The sequence below is a fragment of the Cataglyphis hispanica genome, chromosome 1 (assembly GCF_021464435.1).
Source record: "Cataglyphis hispanica isolate Lineage 1 chromosome 1, ULB_Chis1_1.0, whole genome shotgun sequence".
Classification (NCBI taxonomy): domain Eukaryota; kingdom Metazoa; phylum Arthropoda; class Insecta; order Hymenoptera; family Formicidae; genus Cataglyphis; species Cataglyphis hispanica.
In genome coordinates, this window is record NC_065954.1 from 4,655,178 (window position 1) to 4,675,701 (window position 20,524).

Consider the following 20,524-nt stretch of genomic DNA (forward strand, 5'->3'; position numbering starts at 1 on the left):
ATAATTGCTTTAAAAATCGAGATACATACGTCTCTTAATAGTGGAATTATGATTTTAATTGTTTTATCTTACAATTAGTAAATTGTTAAAATTTTAATGAAATTTTCTTGAATTGTTCTGCACAAAATAATATTTTTCGTAAGATTTTTTTATAATTTTATTAACTCAGGATTGTACTTTTTTCTCGCGTGTATTTTTTTTTCTTTTTATGTGCATTCAAATTTCTTGCTGAAATTTTTCCAGATATGAAGATAATAATACATAATTTGTGTCTTACTATTTCGGCATCTTTATGCTTTCAGATTTTTTTACCTAATACTCACAGTTTATCTATATTTTATTGCGTTCAGTCGACCTATATTTTTTATATGAGTGATTCCTCTCTGTGCATTTGCTATAAATTGTCAATAATCCGTGCACTTATTTATATTATTACAACTATAATAGGAGTCTAATGTATTTTCTAGAAAAGATATAGATATTTTATATTTTTGGTAACGAATGACACAAATTTTTTCAATCAAATGCGGTAAATAAAACATAGGTAATATTGCTTTCTCAATGATATATCTAGATCCATAAAATATATGATATTTTATAGTTGTATTAGCCGATATTCTTCAATTTTGAATCGTCAAAATCGCCGAACTCTGCGCGAGACGGCAGGTGCGCGACGAGAAAATGGCTGTCGTCCTCATAGTCGGAGGACGCAGTAAATTTTCCGTAGTCTTTGAACGCTTCGATCCGCGAGGGCGAGCGATCTGTAAATTTTTCAGGGTTACTCGATCGCGGCTAGCGAAACGCGATAGCGGGTTTACGGCGCGCGAGAGCCTTTCTCATGCACCATGCAGTATCTGGCCGCGGACCGATCCGTGTGTTCGTTCGCGCGTGTGTCTGAAAGAAAACTAGGATTCCGAGAGTTACGCTTCGTTGTACCGTTTTCGCGGGAACAATTTTAGCAGATTGGAAATTAAAATTTCACGCGGCTTCACACGGGAGCAGCCATCATCCGCCCTCGGAACGTCGGAAACCCTTTCTCTTTAAGCGTGCCTCGGGACAAGCGGAAATGCTTCGTTACTGCATCACGAGGGTTCCTCAACATCGTTTCCTGGAGCCGCGGGCGGAGAGCATGGCGGGTGCACGGTAAAAAGTTTCAAGGTGTTTCACCTCCGTCGGATAAGCAAGGATGAGGTTTCCTTCTCTAAGCGCCGCGAGCGACCGGAAAACGAGCTCGATAAAACTTGTTTAGCGCGCGTACACGTTTGCCGCACGTCAATCATATAAGTTACTTTAATTTGATATATATTTTTTATAAAAATGTATATTTTAATAATGTTCTAAGCTTAAAAAATATTTTTAAAAATTGTTTTGTTGTACAGTCAAATCAGTGCAAAAACATTTAATTAAATATGCAAAAAATATTTTATCAATACAATATATAATTATAATTGATTAAATGGATTAATAAATTTAATAAGTATTTTGTTATAGATTAAAAGCATTAGAGATAGAAATAATTAATATTGATTCATTGTTTATTTAACTAAAAAAATTGCACCTTACTTTGGTATTTTATTTCATACTTTAATCAGAAAGGTTTATATATATATATATATATATATATATATATATATATATATATATATTTATATATATATATAAAAAACGATGGCGCCCGAATAAAAATCTCTTGATTCAAAATCGATATCGAATAAGTCAAAGAATCCTATTATACGAAAGTATAAAGTATAAAGTGCGCCCTATAGGAAGGCATCTCGCAAAAGAGCGGCGTCATGCCAATACGTTATCTGCAATTAGACGCTATAGAGAACCGCGACACGTAAAGCCGTAAAAAGCTTCAATTGCGCAATCGAACTTCGCCGATACCAGATCCAAGTACAGGCGAACAGGAATTTCCGCTCTAACAGCGAACGCTGTGGAGAGAAGACCCGGAGGGACTTTTATCCGGGTGTTTCTTATATAAGCGCGCGCGTTCGTTGTACACTCGCAGGCTATTATCCGGGATTACTAGGTACGCCCAGGCACGAGAGCAGATAAGTACAGCAATATACGGTGGCAAATTTGTTCCCGACAAAGTCGCCGCTATCACTGTCGCCGCTGACATCGCCCTCACGGACAGTTTAAATATTTTAAATGAAACGTCGATGAGTAAGCCGACGAAATGTCCGCGGATGACAGTGGTGGCTAAAGAGACACTGACAGAATGTTTATAATTATGCCGATTTATTAAAAGATATTATGGCCGATAATTACGCGTGACGTTAACTAGTTTGGATCCTGGTATTAATATCGTATCATTAATAAATATCCAATCAGATATTACTAAATGTTAAAATAAATCCATAAATGTTTAATTATTTATTAACGTCAGTAAGCAATTACTTTAATTTGTAATCATGTAATATTACGTTGCAAAGTGTTATATTTAAAATGTAAAATGTGATTATATATAATACATATAATACTTTATTATGCTTTGCACAGTTATATATATGCGCGCGTGCACAGATACATATTTCATATATAATTATGTGTATTGTTTTTATTAAATTATTATAATACAATAAAAAATCAATACTATGTCATTATCATATCTTTTAATATATCTCGTATAGTAATATAATATAATTCTGATTATATGTATATATAAGATACGAAAAAATATCATTGCATTAGATACAGTAATATAAAAATTTCTAATATATTATTCAGTATACAATTTTATGTTTATTTAATATTAACGAATGACGCAACGCTTGCTCAAATATCAAAAATTTGTGCTGTTATCTTTAAATAAAATATTTAGATAATTATACTATTTTATACGACAACAATAATAAGAAAATAGAGATTTTTAATTATTATTTAGTAATATATTTACGCTAAATATATTAGGAAAGAAGATGTGACGTGCTAATATTGCATATATCAGAAAATATAAAAATGGTTTGTTGGCTCATTTATTTTTTAAGGAGAGCGTCTTTCATCCTGACTCATCTGTCCCTTCTGTCAGATGTGATTTTTTTTCGTCTTTGTCTCTCCTTCCATTTATCTGTTTCAATTGCTACTTTTATTTTTTCTGCCGTTTGCTGCTCGGTCTATCCCGTTCTCTATTTCTTTTCGTTATCCCATCTCCAACCTCTCTACCGGGTTCTTCGTCATCGACTTCGATGAGCATTTGCATAATCTACTTTGTATCGGATTCGAGCGGGTCGACTTGGCAGCCGATGATTTTTGATGCAACTAGCTCGATCGACCTTGCTGTGTCTGCAAAGACTTGTAAGCATAATATAATTCGCAATCACAAAGAAACAATTAATTCTTCTATTCGTCATCAAATATGACTTTCATAATCTTAAAATTTCCTTTGCAAACATCAGCGATATGTTTTTACCGATGTATAAATGACGAGTTAGGATGAGCCAAACGTGAATATTTGTGACTATTACAATTTGTGAGATTTTTACAATTTCTGATATTTAAAAATACTTTTGATAAAAATATTATTCGCATACTTTGAATATTTTTGTGTTTAATAAATCTTTTTGGGTCAAATGTTGGCATTTACTAATTGAAATAATATTTGACGCTTTCGTATTTAAATAGATCAATATAAATTTTTGATACTAGACAATCGTCACACCAGCCATTAATTATTAAATAAACACTAAATAGTGTACTGAATAATATGTTAGGAGCCTTTATATAATATTTGCTGTATCCAATGAATATCAAATATTATATCTTTTTGCATTTTTTGTATTTTTCGTACTTTAATCAGGTTTATATTACTATGCAAGATTTATTAAAATATATCATGGGAATCTATAAGAAATGCATAAATGTATAATGATATATATACTATGAAGATATATGTACATCTCGGTATTAAATTCAGACTTTGTTATATCTAGAAAGATATTACTCGTATGTCATGTTTACTTGTACCTTCGTCGGTGTACGCCTCTTCACGGCAAACAGCAATCTATAACCACATCTGTCCGCAAATTTGCGGCCGCCTGTATACTCTTGTATGCACACAAGTGCAGACGTATGCGCGCAAGCCGCAGAGACTATCCCCTCGTCGCGCTGAACTTTCGCAAAAAGTAAATAAAGCCTTTAGTCAGACGTAGCGCGGCGGCATGTTTAGGTTGAAAGTTTCACTAGACCAAACTGGTGGTAGTAGTAGTAGTAGTAGTAATAGTAGTAGTAGCTTCAGGGGTTGTTTGTTGTTGCAGAGAGAATGGCTGATGCGCCGGAGATCATACGGAGACTCGGTTAGCGCGCGCAATCGTGAGCAGATACTGCAACGAACGAGAAGACTCAAGGTACGAGTATATATTCACGCGTTTCGATAGGTTACCGATTACGGTTTATCTTAGGCATGAAGGATTAAATCGATAACATTGACAATTATATCCCATTCTTCTACAAGATTTAAATATACATTGCTGTCAAGTTTATACGTGGCTGAGTCAGTTATTGTGCCATTTTTTCGCATGACAGTAGTAAAGCTGAATTTTTTACTTGATTTGAATCTTTATTTTATTTTTCTCTTTGTTTATGTAGACTTTTGACTTTAAGTTATTACAAATAATTATAATCTAGACTTTAAATTATAAATAAAATACTGATATTTCTCATGTCCTCTTTTTACCCTATACATTACATTATTTAGATATTCATTTAAGATTTGTATGTAAGAGAAGGGGTGTTCTAAACAAAACAAAAAGTAATATGGACCAATATAGTAGTATCGTACTTTACACAGCTAATTGTAAGCGCGTGCTGTCTTTATTTACGTAATCTTTGTTCGCGATCACAAATGACACTCGGTTAGAACAGGCGTCTTATTTCGCTGCCGACAATGTGTGCACTCGATCGAGGAATCCGGGCATTATCGAAAATGAGATTCCGGAAAGTTTCATCCGACACTCGTGCATATCTGAGAACCCGTAATTGCGTTTCTGCAGAGATTTGCTTTTCCGCTTCGCGCGGCGAATCATTTGTAAGTACAATCGCGTTGACGACCATCCGGCGGAATATAATGTCGAAAAAAAATAATGGACGAGGCAAGAATCGCGGTTTGTGCTTGATAAATTAGCATCGATGGCATTCGGTTCCGTTACGGTCGATATTTAATTGCCAATTAGAGGATGCAAAAGAGGCAGATTGCTGACGGGCACTAGCTCGTTTTACCCGACGCACTCGTGAAAGTCAAGCCTCGTAATGACCGGCCGCAAGATTTATAAATGAAATTAATTACGTACGTACCACTCCGCGTTAACAATGCCGGGACCGCGTTTTTCTTTTCTCTCCCCTTCTATATTCTATCTTCCTCTTTCCAGCAGCGTATCTTGTTCTGGCGCTAGTCATTACCCATTTGCTTTCGCTGATATATCAATTTCTCATTTAATTGTGTCGACGGCGATTCAGCTATGAAATTTTAATAACCATTATTCTATTTATTCGCGAGATCAATTGAATCGTAACGAGTGACTAGTATAATAATTTATATTAGCAGATTGAAAATAAAGGCCAACTTTGTTATTCGACTTTCTAACGAATCGAAGAAATAAAAAGCCACATATTGAATTATGTGCTTATCTTATCATTTTATAAAAACTTTACCAACCTAGTTATTACTATTGTAGATTATTTTATATAAATTATAGATTTATTATAGATCTATTATAGATTTATTTTTATATAAATTATAAATTATATTTTTATACAGATTATATTTTTTCTTGCATTTGTTCTGATCTATATTTTTAATCCACATTTAACGGCGGCGCTGGCACATTTCGATATCCTTATGAATGAAATGTATTATACATCAAGAGCAGAGGGGTACGTTAGAAAAGACGCGTTGCGATTCGCAAGATGAAAGATATCAGGAACGCGCGGCGGAGATAGTCTCGTTGCGAGACAAAATATTCATAACGGTAGAATGAAATTCCGTCGGGTCGTATCCTCCATTCGCGCGCTCCATTCCCTAGATACAATTCCGAGAATAACTTAGTTTCGTATCGGCCACGGCTAAGTCAATTGCACTTTGGCAACTTGTATTCAATTATTCCATTTCAACCGGGAACGCGCTCACGATCTGATCTCGCGAGATTACAAAGGTTCGAGCTTAACGATTATTCGCGCGGAACACCGTGCCGTGGTTATGCTACTACGTGTGTTTCCACTTGGCCGATCCAACGCCGGAAGAATCAATTGTGTGTACAGGATGCTATCATCTCATGATGGTATAGCTTTACGTTAAGGAATATCTTTTACTTAAACTTTGCAAATTATAAAAGTAATGGAAATTTTACGTTACATTAATTCGCAGATAGACGATACATAATATTACACGGATTTTTTTTTTATATTTCGCGTATTATAAAAATATAATGAACCTTTATTCTGCGTATTATAAGAATAATAGATAAATTTGCGTTGTTTCGACACGCAGATGTAGACGAGCGACGTAAACAGTGAATCCGTCCAATTTCCTCATGCAAATACTGTATCTTGATCAAGGTTGTAGAGACAATTCACAATATTGTTTTAACATCCATTGGAAGCTCCGTTAATGAACGCCCACTAGTAACGTTTGTTCACGTTTCTTGCTTAGTTTAATGAATAGTGCTGAATTAGAAATAAAATATTTATGTGATCTGAATAACGAAAAATTAAATTTGGTCTGTAATTCTAATGTAATTATTTTAATAAACACAAATTTAGTGTAATAGAATAAAATTCTTATATTAAGATTTTGTTGTGATTTTATAATGATTATCTGATCACTGTTACGATTTCCGGCTTTGTATGTATAATGAAATATTTTATTATTTCACGATTTTTAAAATTATATTATTGAATTTGATTTCTCTTTTACTATCTTTCTGCGTATGATTTATTCGTTGCCAAGAACTTTCATTATGACATTAGGTTCGCATAGATATAAGATGCGATTGATGCAAGTTCGCATAACGGACGAGCAATGGCCGTATAGAAGTAACCCTCGCCGAAGTGCCGTTATCCGCACGTAAATTCAATTATTCGTACAAAGCTACTACTGCAGACCACAACGACCACGAGCATAGGCAGAAATTGAGGGAATAAGAGGGAATAGCGACGCTCTGCGTACATGGATCTGCGTACATGTTATGCTTCTCATGAGAAGTAATCTCGTGATTCGCATACTACACAGCAGACATTCCATTTGCAGTGTGTTTTCTATGCTTGTACACGATACGCATCTCTTATTCGCCAACATTGGTGTGATATCTTGTCACGATGAAGGAAAAGCTGCGATATTAATTGTATTTAAACGGTCTCGTCGGTCGAATTTTATCTTTTTATATAATCGAAATTTAATTTAATCTCTGCTTCTTTTTAATTCTCCGGTTCTAAGAAAGAATAAAGAGTAAATTTTTTCGAAATATTTAGTTTCTAGAAGCAAAATATTATATTTCTATCCTCCATACACACACACACACACATATACAAGCAACGCATATACAAGCTTCCTATATTTCTTTATTTTACATAATGTAAAAAATTAATGCTTCAATACAAAATATTATATATAAATTGTTTTTTTAACATCAATGTGTATTATATTATTTATTTTATTTGTTATACAGAACCCATTCGTATTTCTAAAGTAAAATAAATGATGCTTATCTATATTATTCTCGCTGGAAAAGACTCGCGAGACTATCGACACGAGTCAAAGTGTAAAATCACAGTCCGTGAATATCATTTGATTCTTCCGTCTTCTCTTCCTATTTATTCGATCAAAGCGATTCACCCACTCCCGCGAGCACTTATCCTCTTTGTGTTCACAGTCGAGACGCGCCATCGCTCAAAAATGTTTCTTGCCCCCTTTGAAGGATCGGAACGCTGCCGCCTCAAAGGTAAATTGAGCTCTTTGCGACCTCGCTCTCCGATACTCTAGCTGACTTTTCTGCCGTGCAATTATTCGTGTATCTCCGTAATGGAGTGGAGAAACTGAAAGAAGTCGCGCGGCAAGATCATTGTCGATAACATTGTCTCGTTTATTTCAGGATCGTGAAAACTCAAGGATCCCTGAGACGGACTGCGCGATGCAAGAGAGTCTCTTAAAGTGTCCTGTCAGACATCCGAAGGAAAAGGAAATCATCACGAGCGAAGCATCGCCGTCCCGAGAGGTCGAAACGCTTGAGAAAACGCCGAATTTCAGTTCATCGCTCGCTTCATATGATGTTCTTGAAGATCCGTACTTGGAGACTTTGCAACAGCGTCACTTACAGGAGAAGAAACTGGCGGATCGTCTTATGCGTCAAGCGTTAAACTCTTGATCACGACTGGTTCAGGTAAATAGAGCGTTCAGGTAAATAAATAAAAATCACTATTATAACTTTTTATTTTCTTTTGTGACTTACATGCGACTATTCTATCTAACGGTCTATTTTTACAACTGCGAAACAATATTTTACTGCGGTTTATTTTTCGTCGTATATTTATCCATCGCATCCTGTTTACACGTACTTTATATTCGTAGATCTATATCTTCTATCATTTTTTATATTTATGTGAAATAACTCGCCATATACGTAACATACGACAAATGTGTACGTTTTAAAATGACCCAGTTAAATTTGAAAGTGATATTAATTATTACGGTACATGGATAGATACTCGCTATGAGTCTATGAAATATCGCAATATCGATTATTCGTTTCCACAGATGGACAGCTTTATTTTCGATCGTATCGTGATCCGTTTCTCGTAAACCGATCCGGTCAGCTCTCGTCAAGAACTTCTATACTTCCATATTTTGTCACAAGCGTGCTTATATTGTCGAGACGCAGTTGGCAGACTTGGCAGATCGACGAGATGCCCGTAAATAAATTGCACTTGTACCCGTGAGATTAGTCTGAGGATAAAATATTTAAACTTAATTCCATTCAAATAAATAATTCACTCAATGTTCTGACGGTTCGTATGTCCGCTATATCCGTTACCCCTTGATGCCGCGACGAAACGAGTTGCGACGGTAATACGTATGGACGTAAACACAAACATATATATATATATATATATATATGTGTGTGTGTGTGTGTGTGTATAAATGTTACAAAATATTTCTACAGCAGAGATATCTTTATATCAGACTGTCTTGTGATGTATTATTATAGAAACTTGAAATCTTAATCGAAAAGAAAAATCGAGTCATTTTGTCAATAAAGTCGAACTGTTTTCTTCTACATTACGCGATAGCTTTAGTCAAAAAGAAAAAAAGCTAAAAATTTTTAAAATTTTACGAATATATCATTCAATTTCATTTATTTTTATTCATTAATCGCATTATATATACTATGTTTTTAAATATCTATTTCTCTTTTTTTTTTACTATGTGCACTTTTCAGCATGCATGCAGACGAATCCCTCTACGATATGCAATTGTATAACGAAAACTTGTATTTCTCAGCACGGTTCTAGAATTATTCAAAGTTCTTTCCACCTAGAGAACGATGATCGTGCGGAAAATGAGCGCTCTTGCCAAGAGCGAATCGCACGCGGGATAGTTGGAACCGACGAGTACCAGGAGAATATTTTTATCGGTCATGATCCACGTGGCGTTTTACGCAGCCGAGTTAAACTTAAAGATCCGGAAAATCAGCGACCGTAAAGTGTTCGCTCCCATCGTGTTGCGGCTGCTCTTCTGAATATGTAAATGCGCTACTGTTGTTCTCCGAGAAGATGATTCCGCTGCCACGGTCACGGCTAAATCTGTTATTACGCTTCTATAATCAAGCGCTGCTTCTGAACAATATATTCATTGCCTGCGGCTGAAATTACTTTCGCAAGCTTCGCATAGAGTTACCAACGTTACTCGCCTCTCAATTTATCGAGTCTGAAATTTTCTAATATTTTTTTTTCATTTCACGTTGTGAAATGAAAGTCCGGGAAATTGATCCTTATTCATTTCTCCGAGTTACAGTCGCTTTTATGTTTCAATAATTTTTGCATTTTCGATAATTTTAGTAATGATTTTTTAATAAAGATCAATGACACACAATACAAAAAAAAAAACGCGAGATTAGATGGAGCAAATATTTGTTAACCACAAAAATTTTTATCATTATTTTTAGATACTAAACTATTTTTCACATATATTGTATAAATACATATTTCCAAAATTATTAATTATACAAGTTTAACCGCATTAGAATATAGAAAAATATTAGAAAATATTAGAAAACATTGTATGTCTCTTGCAAATAACCGATTATTTGGTCTTACCCTGCACTATTCTATTCTACTCGATCCTTGTCGCGACGATAGACTTTCGCGGGATATCATGAAGGAACGTGGCGTTATCCGCCGTGAAGGGTTGATCGATCCACCGGTTGCGCGCGCGCTTGTCGCATGCGCGGAATTGATCTGCCGACACGCTGCAGCGAGTTTCGCACGAGTGAGAGAGAACTGTCGTCGAGGTTGATAACTCGTCAGGCCTGGGATATATATCCGTAAATAAACGCAAGATTCTTTTCTTTTTTTCTCCCTCGGGTCACTTCGACGTGTCCCTCGTGCGCGGCGGGAGAGACTCGCGGGCGTGGTTGCGCGAACGAGCGTGTGAGCGTCGTCGTCCATCAGGACGTACCGCGTCGACGGCACCACCACCGACGACGACGGCGGATGTACGGTAAACGTCGTCAACCCGAGTTGGCCGATTACGCCATCAGACTGCCGTCAAGCGGGGAGGAGGTCTGTCTCGCGTGCCATCACACATCAATGGTTCAGGTGAGTAAGCGAGCGAGGCGCCCTGCGAGCGATGACAAGGGGGTTGCCGCGGCGGCGCTCGTCACCGTTCGGGGAATGACGACTGCACGCGAGTGGGGTTTGTTGTGAGTGACGATGGAGCAACGCTATACTCGCCTTGCTTCTTGTGTTGACGTTGCTGACGAACGTGTCAGCCGTGTGTCTAACGGAAAGGTGTCAGCACTCAAGATGAAACAATTCTCACGTGTTCGTAGAAGTACTTTTGATTTCCGTAAATTTCGGGTTTTTTTCTTTCATTTTTTCCCACTTCATTTGATTTGGCGTATTTAGCGTAGTTTTAGTTTGATTGGTATGTATTATACATATCCACAAGCTAGCATCTAAAATTGTGCTAATTTTTAATTAATGTAATGTAAGTTTGAGCGATCTATAACATTGACAGTTGAGATAGCTATGTTGCTATCTTATTTTTAATTTATCACATCGATATACATAGGCATCTTCCCCTGCGCGGATATATGCACGGATACTTTATTCGTGATAGATATTTGCAATGTTGTCTGCATCAACTATTGTTGATAACGATCCAGAAAATTAGTAGGCACGTTTACGAGATTATACCCGACTTGGAATTTTTCGTAGCTATAGTATTATGTCGTCGATATTAAATTTATATTTTAATTCGGTGTTTTTACTAGTAAACAAGAAAGATGTGAAAGAGAATAAATATATAATAAAATATATAAATTTTTTTAAATAAATTTTTATATATATCTGCATATATATAAATGTATAAATATGTACAGTAATAAAATCATATATATCACATATTTTCTTAAACTTCAATTTCGGTAAGAATTAATTTATAATATACAAACATAACTTTATATAATCCATATGGCTTCTGTAATAAAATCGTACGCATCCACTCGGATCATTTGAGCGTAAAGAGCGTTAATAAACGTCTTGTAATTATATAATTTCCTATAGTAATACCCAACTTTTTTTACGTTCGCGCAGTTGCACGGTGAAAATCGCGATTTGTTTGATCAAAGACTATTAATTCGTAACTAAGAGAAGAGGATAGTTCTCGAAGGGAGAGAGAAAAGAAACGAAATGTCCGTACTTAAACCTTCAGCTTCGATTCCGCGGCAGCCCTTTATGTAAATGGATAATGATTCTACAACGGTTGGCTGGGTTCCTAGGACGGCGAATATGTACGTTACTACTGCCGAAGGGCAGTTCATTAACTGCCAGACGCCGGGTTCGATGAGAGAGTTACGGCTCGGAAGAGATAGAGGCGAACTGGCGTGCGCAACGAGGCTTTGAAGTGGCGGGCGCCTCGCGGGCGTCCAACGCGGAACAATGGGAATTATCTTCTATTTCGCTCGGTTCGACTCCCTTTTCTCGCACTTCCTTCCTCTCCTCCCCCCCTCCCCCTTCTTTCCGTTCTCTCCCTCCTCCCCGCCCATTCGTTTATGCCCATCCGTCCCTCGACACGCGCTCATCTATACAAGGATACCTGACGCTCTGTTGATTGGGACGCTTCAGGCGAGGCAATAATCGCGTCGGTTACCCGACCCTATGAAAGCTGTCTTAATGAATCGACGCGAGCGAGAAGTGTTGATACGCGCGCTTTCCCTACACGCGTATTCATACTACATTGTTCTACGGTTCAACGATACAATCGCGACACACGAGCAATTGTCGGCTCGTATTAATTACGTCATGAAATGCTATACGTTTCTATATTTCCAATATATCGATACGATAAATATATTATAAATAGATTGAAGGAAAAAAAGAAATTAGAAATATATAGAAATATATTATTGATATATTCTCAAGATAAATATATTTTATATATATATATATATATATATATATATATATATATATATATCTATATATATATATATATATATATATATAAGTAAAATGAAATAAATAAATATAAATAAAATAATCACATTTTTTATAAAACAAATATATTTTTTATAAATTTTTATAAAACATTGATAAATATTATTGACTTATATCCTGCGAGCTGCAGTGATAATAGGGATTGTATTATTTCAGAACAAATCATTAACGCTTAAATATATATTGCTCTTTGTTGTGTGCGATGTATTTAATATCACAGTTTGTTGATCGCTTATAAATCGCGGCTATATCCTCGCGCAATAACTTAAATCCTTTTTTCTTATTTTTCTTAAGAAGCGCTCTGAGTTACAACGCTACTAATATTTCCCGCGTTATTAATATATATTGATATAAGCTTTATGCAAAGCTTTATGTAACTTGATAATGTAACTTGAGAAGTGTGCACGTAATTGTTCACAGCAGTTCAAATAAATTATGATTATAGCATTTTATCTTAACGACACTCTATCGAAATAATTGTCAATAACGTAATTATTGCTCGCTTAATGCATAAATAAAACGTTTCTCGAGCGCGAATGATGATTTTATACATATTTTATGCTTCCATAAGTTTGTATATTTCATAAATGTCCGTGCAGCCGATGATGGTTTTTTCCTAATTGCAGATTCATCACGCGTTGATTCGCTCACTGTGTTGCGTTGTCCCGTTAATTATCGGCGTTGCTCATCACTCTGCCAGGCAATTATTAACGAATAAATCTAATAATTAACAGCGTTTCACATTAACGGCCGCGTCGATACACGGACGATTATTTATGTAAACCGCGATTATTTATGTTTTAATTGCGGCGCGTTTGTTATCGCACATCAGGTACGAAGACCTTTTTATAACGAGCTAGCCGACACAAATTCGTATCATGCTAATGGCTTTTGCATTAATACCAACAATAAAAACATTAAGTTTAAATAATAATTATTAATTGTTATTGTGCTCGCAAATATTAAGAGAAACACATTGTTATTGATTGAATACAATTATTTATCGATTGTGTATCAATATAATTACCTTACAAATTTCCTACATTTCACACTATATTACGGATATATTGTGCGTAAAAAATTAAAAAGCGCTTTACTTCACCGAACATCTCTTTAAAACAATAAAAATGTAATTTTTTTTTTATTGTTTTGTAATCTTCCTATTTCGTCGATAATGGTAGCCATTATTTGTGAAATAATTGGCTGTTGCTAACGTTTCGTAAAATATCGCGGTTATCAAATGGGTTTCCATATATACAATGAATAATTACATGTGATGCGCTGATTCATATCTGAAAATTTTAGAGATAAATACAATATAAAGAGATGATCTCGTGAGAGAGTTGTGCGTAACATTTGCACATCAGTGCATTTTTTATTAAGTCAATCAATCGCTGTCATTTAAAAAGAGCAAGATTTCAAATAACTTTTAAATAATAATCGAAAAAAAAGATTTAATAATGTAATACTTTTATAAATATTACAAGTTATCATTGTCAACATATGATTGACCGTCTGGAAAGATTTTAGGAGAAAATATATAGTGCGCCAGGTGCACCAGTAATATAAATAGTATCAGTAGTATAAATGCAGTGCTAGATATTTGTAATTAGATTTTTCGTTCGCGTTACGTCGCATCGTTGAATGAGTTGACGAAAATCAGCATTCGTATAATCCACCGGATGCTTGATCGACCAGCCTGAAGCGAAAATATAGCGGAATACTCGACGTGGATACACCGTGGATATAGCAATCCCGAAACGACCAATTTATCCGCGGTCGAGTTACCCTTCTGTGCCACTGCTCTCGTTGATAGTATCTCCTGCCAACGAGCAGCGTCCAAAATCGTTGGTTCGATCTGAACTATCGACCCCATGTATTTGGAATGTCCGATAGAGAGATAGAGTTCTCTTTTGCACTCATCTCTCTCTCTCTCTCTCTCTCTCAACCTCGTAACTTGTTTGATTTCAATCATTTTCGAGTGTTTTCAATACATTTTCCAAGTGTTTTCAATGCAAGGCTCACGAGCGCGACCAGGTATATTGTTTTATCGTTTCCGGCTGTGTTTTCAATGGGTTCGGATGCATAGCAGATATGCGATTCGAAAACGTTGCATTACAGTGGATGCCGAATATCGACACTGTCCGTCTGAAGTTCCTCGCGTTCTGTGGGATACAAATTTTTTCTTTCTTTTTTTTGTTCGACGTCCGCGCTTTCACTTCGCATATATTGCATGTATTTACAGGAATTCCTATTATTTTTTTTTTTTTATGGGACACACGACGGCGATTCTGTGAAATATGATCTTGGAATAATGTTCGATCGCAATGTGCTAAATTTGATGAAGGGCTCTTATTAAACGGCGAACATGTTTTCACATTCCGTTTATTGGATATAATATTTACAGGTTTTGAAATAAGAGATCTATGAGAGAGTTATTTAATTTTCTGTACTTGAAAAATCCACGAAAAATTTTTCTCTCTGCACACGAATTGTTGTGTGTACCTCTATATACAAATTAAAGTAATTCAGATTGTTTGGTATTATTTGATTTATTTTTATATAAATTGAGGAGTATGTAGTTAAATTTAGAGTTCATTGAAAAAACACAAATATATCAAATATTTTTTACTCGCATTTAAGAGGTAAAGATAGATAGAGGGAGACAGAGAGGCTGGGGATATATTTGTTCAGAAATTTAAAATAAATTATTTTAGAGAGAGTAAATCGCTTTTCATCAGATTAAACATGTCTACAACTCGATTTTATTTAGCAGGATGTTATGCAGAATTCACTGAATATATTATTAAACGCTCCTATAAATGCACGTACATGCTCTCCATCAATATAAAAGTTATATTCACAATTTGCATTTTTTGAGATATAATTTTTTATTTATTATATCGATGAAGTGTACATAATCATTTCTGGCTGAATTCTTCATGTTAGTAGTTTTTTGTACATGAAAAAAGAAAGACAGTAATTATTCGTTGAGATAGCTCGAGGTGATATCGCGACATGATTTACATGTCTGAGAAACAGAAAATTCGAGTAGTAGGCTCGACTACTGCCGCGTCTTTCATATTTCCGGCTCGTCGTGAACCACCTTTTGCATCTTAGCTGTCAGTGACACATCTTAGAATTGTAGCTTGTTTAATTATCTCGGCAGTTATGCAAAGCAAATACGTGCACCAGCAGGAAAATTGAAGATGTGCTAATTATCGCGTAAAGACGCAAAAAGATGGGTTCAAGCATGAGGCGGAGGAGCAGAGAAGAAAAAAGAGGGAAGAGACGAAGGAGAAAGATAGCTTAATTGCAGTGGTTTCGTTATATTTGTGTGTTTGTGTGTGTGTGTGTGTGTGTGTGTGTGCGTGCGACGAGGATGATGACTCTCGTTCTTAACTTTTGATACTTCTGCCCGCACGACTTTGCCATAAGATTCATCTTCAAAGCGCCCCTCATCGAAAGCGACTAACTAGCTTTTGCACTCATATGCAGTTTGTAATTACACGTTACGTTTCCGGTTGACGAATTAAGGAGGCTCCTTGATACGTATTTCGTTGGATCCTAGCTCTCTCGCGACGATCTTGAATGCGAAGGCCAAAGCGCGACGCAAATTGAAGAATTATTTGCATACGCCATGATATATACTTCGGAAAAAGCTCTCGCCCTTTTTATCTTCCAAGTATCTTTCTAAGTATCTCATTTCCAATATCGTTATCCCATAAAGAGAGAATAAATTAAGTGAAGCCACTAGAAATTGAACTAATAAAGTTACAGATAAGAAATTCCGGTTTACCCGAATACATTTTTCGATTTTTTAAAATCCATTTACTTTTTACTTTTAAAAAATGATATAGAAATTTATTAACGGATAATAAAGTCGAGTGTATATTTTCATGAGCAAGTGTGGTCGAAAGTTGCCAGACTAAAAACGAGAGCAAATAAACGGGAACATTGAAAGGGTGGCGCCAGGGTGATAGAGTGATTTTTTTATCAATACCTTTTTAGCATAAAACGGCCCACGGCAAGCTATCGAAATTCAACGCTGTCCTTAGTTCAACGAAAGATATCGCTATCGAGAGTTCGATAATACGCACGTCGGCCTATTTTCTTGACGGAGAGGATGGGCGAGATTCGTTTATTATCGCAAACCGCATCTCTCACGAACTGGCTCTTTTCAATCGATGTATCCGGCGGTTAGTGATAACCGAGATGAGAAAGGGAGCAGTGAGGAGAGAAAAAGGGCGAGTTTCAAAGAATTTCCAATTCTCAGCTTTTCAGCGGTGCCTTCGACATTGCGCTTGTACGCGAAATGGGTTAGCGTAATGAATGGTATTCAGTTTATTTTGCCACCTAAGGTTGTTATATGTACGCCGACGCTGTACCGGCACAATGCAGCGCGCAATGGTTGCATCTAGGCACTGAGCTAGAAGTAAAATGAAATTATGGCAAAATTGAAAGGCGATATTTAGTCCTTTTCCACTATCCGCACTATCTTCGTTGTTATAGATCTGCTTTACTTTTATGTCATTTTGTAACAGCGTACTTTGATATAGAATAGAATAAAATATAATTTATGTTTTTAAAGTATGATAAAATATAATCGCGAAATAAAAATATACAAGATAAAAAAAAAATAAATTCTTGACAGAACATGGATTAAGTCGAAAACAACGCGCATGGGATAATAAATCAAGATTGATATCCAGCATAGAGTAAATGAAAACAGAAACATTCTATACTACATGTGTAAATGTAAAAAAAAAAAAGAATCAGATGGAAGATTATTAAAAATTTGATAAAAAAGAAAAATAAAAGTAACAATATTTGTGATATATCGGTATTTTGATATAAGAGAAAAATTTGTTTTATTCAAATAAAATGGAAGATTTTGTAATGTTATTAGCGAAATATGAAAAATTCAACTCATTAATTAAGCTGAAGAGGTAATTTATGGCAAGAAGAATCGTAAATAAAAGAAGATACTTTCGCGATTTCCAATATTTTCTATCGACCTGAAGCACGCTATTTGCTTTTTCTTTAAGAGATAGTTATGTTTATTTTTCTTATTCCAAAGAAAAATGTTTTTATATATTTTCATGTTATATAATAAAAAAAAGTTACTGAAACATGAATGACGGATGATAGAACGGATAACGGATGACAAATTTCATTATTGATAAAGGCATCACAAGATATTCAATATATCACGATTCTTTTATTCTGTTATTCCATTAATAAAAAGATATATCGCGTTTTGATATCTCGATATCTAATAATACGTATAGGAAACAGATTTCAAAAACTATGAAATTAACACTCGATTTGTGGTACCATTTGTTATTCAAACCGGATCTTTAGCAGAATCCGGAACGGAATCTGGGCAACGTGGAAAAACAAACAGAGAAAATTGTATGAGATTTCTTGGGGTGGTTACGAGTGCGGAAACTCATTTACGCTGGGTATAAAAATAATTTCGCACGCATGTCGAACACTGTTACGCATTGTGAAACGGATAAACAATCGATAACCTCATAATCCTTCGTCGAGTGCGTTCGTACTCATTGAATTTTAGAGTATTATTGATGTGCGTATAAATGTAGAATTATCGAAATGCTCATCAAGCCAATTGCTCAATTATTTTGCACAGAATTAGAACTGTAAAATTCTAAGTTTTTTTTTTAAGAATTCGATTTTGAGTTGAATTTCAGGAAATATTTTATTGTTTTTTAATGTCCCAAAATTCTGATAAGGAAATTTTAAGTTATGATTTCTTTTATGTACAGAGAGTTGTGAGTATGTACTAATTATTACAGAAGAATTAATGATTTAAAGCACATTCAAAGGAGGAAGGAAAAATTGAATTCTTAAACATTTGATTATTGAAATTAGTTAAAAAATTTTTATAGAGTTTTATTTCTGCTCGCGGTGGAACGTTCGCTTCGTGAAACGCGAACGCGAGCACACCAAAGCTCAGGTACACAATTTGATAATGGGTTAGCTGTGTAATGTGCACACATTTGCCCCGGTCGGCCCCCCAGCCGGTACACGCGCGCTACACGCTGCAGACTGAATCAGTGATAACAACGTGTTCGCATAATCAATCATGCCGTGACTCCACCTTCCGCACACATTGGCATGCACAGTCTCTCTCCGCCAGTACTTCGCCAGTATCTACGTAGTATCTACACCGTTGGCTCTTCGTGTATCGTGTAGAGGGATTCGTGTAGTCGTGCATTGGAGCAAGCAGCTACTTGGACGCGCACACGAATTTTCATGGTGCTTGAATTACCATAGGTCGCTGGAACTTCGCATGCCGTATACCGTCATCAACGTACGTTCCATTGGCAGCTTGTAGTCTTCCGGACGTAATCGATATACTCGTGATTTCTCACAAGAACAGTTTTGTCCTAGAATATGCGCGATAATCGATTGCAAGAACCAAACTTATCAGTCGAACAATTGTTATATGTTTATCTCTCTATTATTATATTTTAGTGAAAATTATTTTAACTTTTTACTTTTTCTTTCAATTGTATCATTGTTTTTTAAATTTTTACATTTGTATTAATGTGCACTATTCGTCTACGGCTTCGAAAATGGATATCAATTAATTGTGCGCACTCTCAACGGTCCTGTTGTTCGATCGGCTTCGGTAACGCAAAGCTTACAATTAGTATAAATTTAACGATCGATCTTTCTCTTTCCTCTCGTGTGAATCACTGTCACCGCAATCGCCGCGTATTTGTAAACGACGTGTACACATTGCTTACCGTACAAGGCGCAGCATTTATTGGAGAACGATGCTAGTCTATGGTAGAGACTCGATTAACGAACGTTTGATGTTACTGTGTGACATTGTAATCACTGATCGGATTCTCTGTGTATGATAAAATCACAGAGAAATTCTTATACCGATTACAGAAAGATTGTAATTAAACAGTTTGAAATTCAAAATTTTACTAATAATGAAAGAGATATTATATCTTCAATCATATGCATACACGCGTAATATAATACTTGAATCGAAATATAAATATTTCCCGCAAATTCGAGATATTTGCTCGAAATAATAATTTGATTAATTTCTTCTAATCCCCAATCGATCTGTCAATCGATACATGTACTAATTTTTACGAGATCTTAACCAACACGTTATACACGTGGTCTCATGTCGACGGAGATCATCTCTTTTTCTCTCTTTCTCTCTCTCTCTCTTTAACAGATTTGGAGAGAGTTCTCTCTTCTCAAAAGCTCGAAAATATTAAATTCCCTCTCTTTATGCAGAGACTACTTCGCCAGTCGCACGCTGTCGAGAGAAAAAGCGGACAGGAGGAAAAGAGAGTCGGGTGTTCGAGCTCCTTTCGAAGAACGCGGATTCGGGACACTTCCGGATGCACATCCCAATGCATTCTGATATTACTTTCTGCGCGCCCACCTCTCTTGCAATTGTAATGAGCGTCCGCTGCGCGCGACGTAGAGGGATTTGCTGGCGGTAATAGCATGCAAACATCCTTACGGAGGGAACACGAGGACGTCCCGTACCTCTATCCCTCTTTTCCCGCAGTCGTGCTTGACGTCACGACGAGTTAATACATCTGCCTACCAGACACGAACGCTGGTACAGTGTCCTCTCGGGCGAACCTTGACGACGGCTGGAATTTTCTCGCGTTTTACACCGGCGTGCATGGTTGCATCCGGGATTTTCACTCCGGGTTATAAAAATCCCTGCAACTGATGTTTTCTCCCGACGTCGACGTGCTACGACCTTCCGCGGACGTTAGTAACTAACGTGTACAACGAAGGACAT

General features: G+C 36.1%; 1 protein-coding gene across 5 annotated transcripts in view; it reads left to right on the forward strand.

Moving 5' to 3' along the window:
• Nucleotides 1–8,230: 8,230 nt before the first annotated feature.
• Nucleotides 8,231–20,524, forward strand: part of LOC126859395 (beta-1,4-glucuronyltransferase 1) — a 30,139-nt gene continuing 17,845 nt past the window's right edge. For 2 of the 5 annotated variants that reach the window (XR_007688816.1, XR_007688815.1), the window contains exon 1: nucleotides 10,295–10,809. Coding sequence is in view for 2 of the 5 variants with exons in the window: in XM_050610678.1 (XP_050466635.1) it covers nucleotides 10,705–10,809 (105 nt within the window). In the remaining 3 variants the exon portion in view is untranslated. Of the gene's footprint in view, nucleotides 8,376–10,294; nucleotides 10,810–18,912; nucleotides 19,049–20,524 lie in introns of those variants that run through there. The other 3 variants (XM_050610692.1, XM_050610678.1, XM_050610685.1) reach the window with 3 other exon arrangements.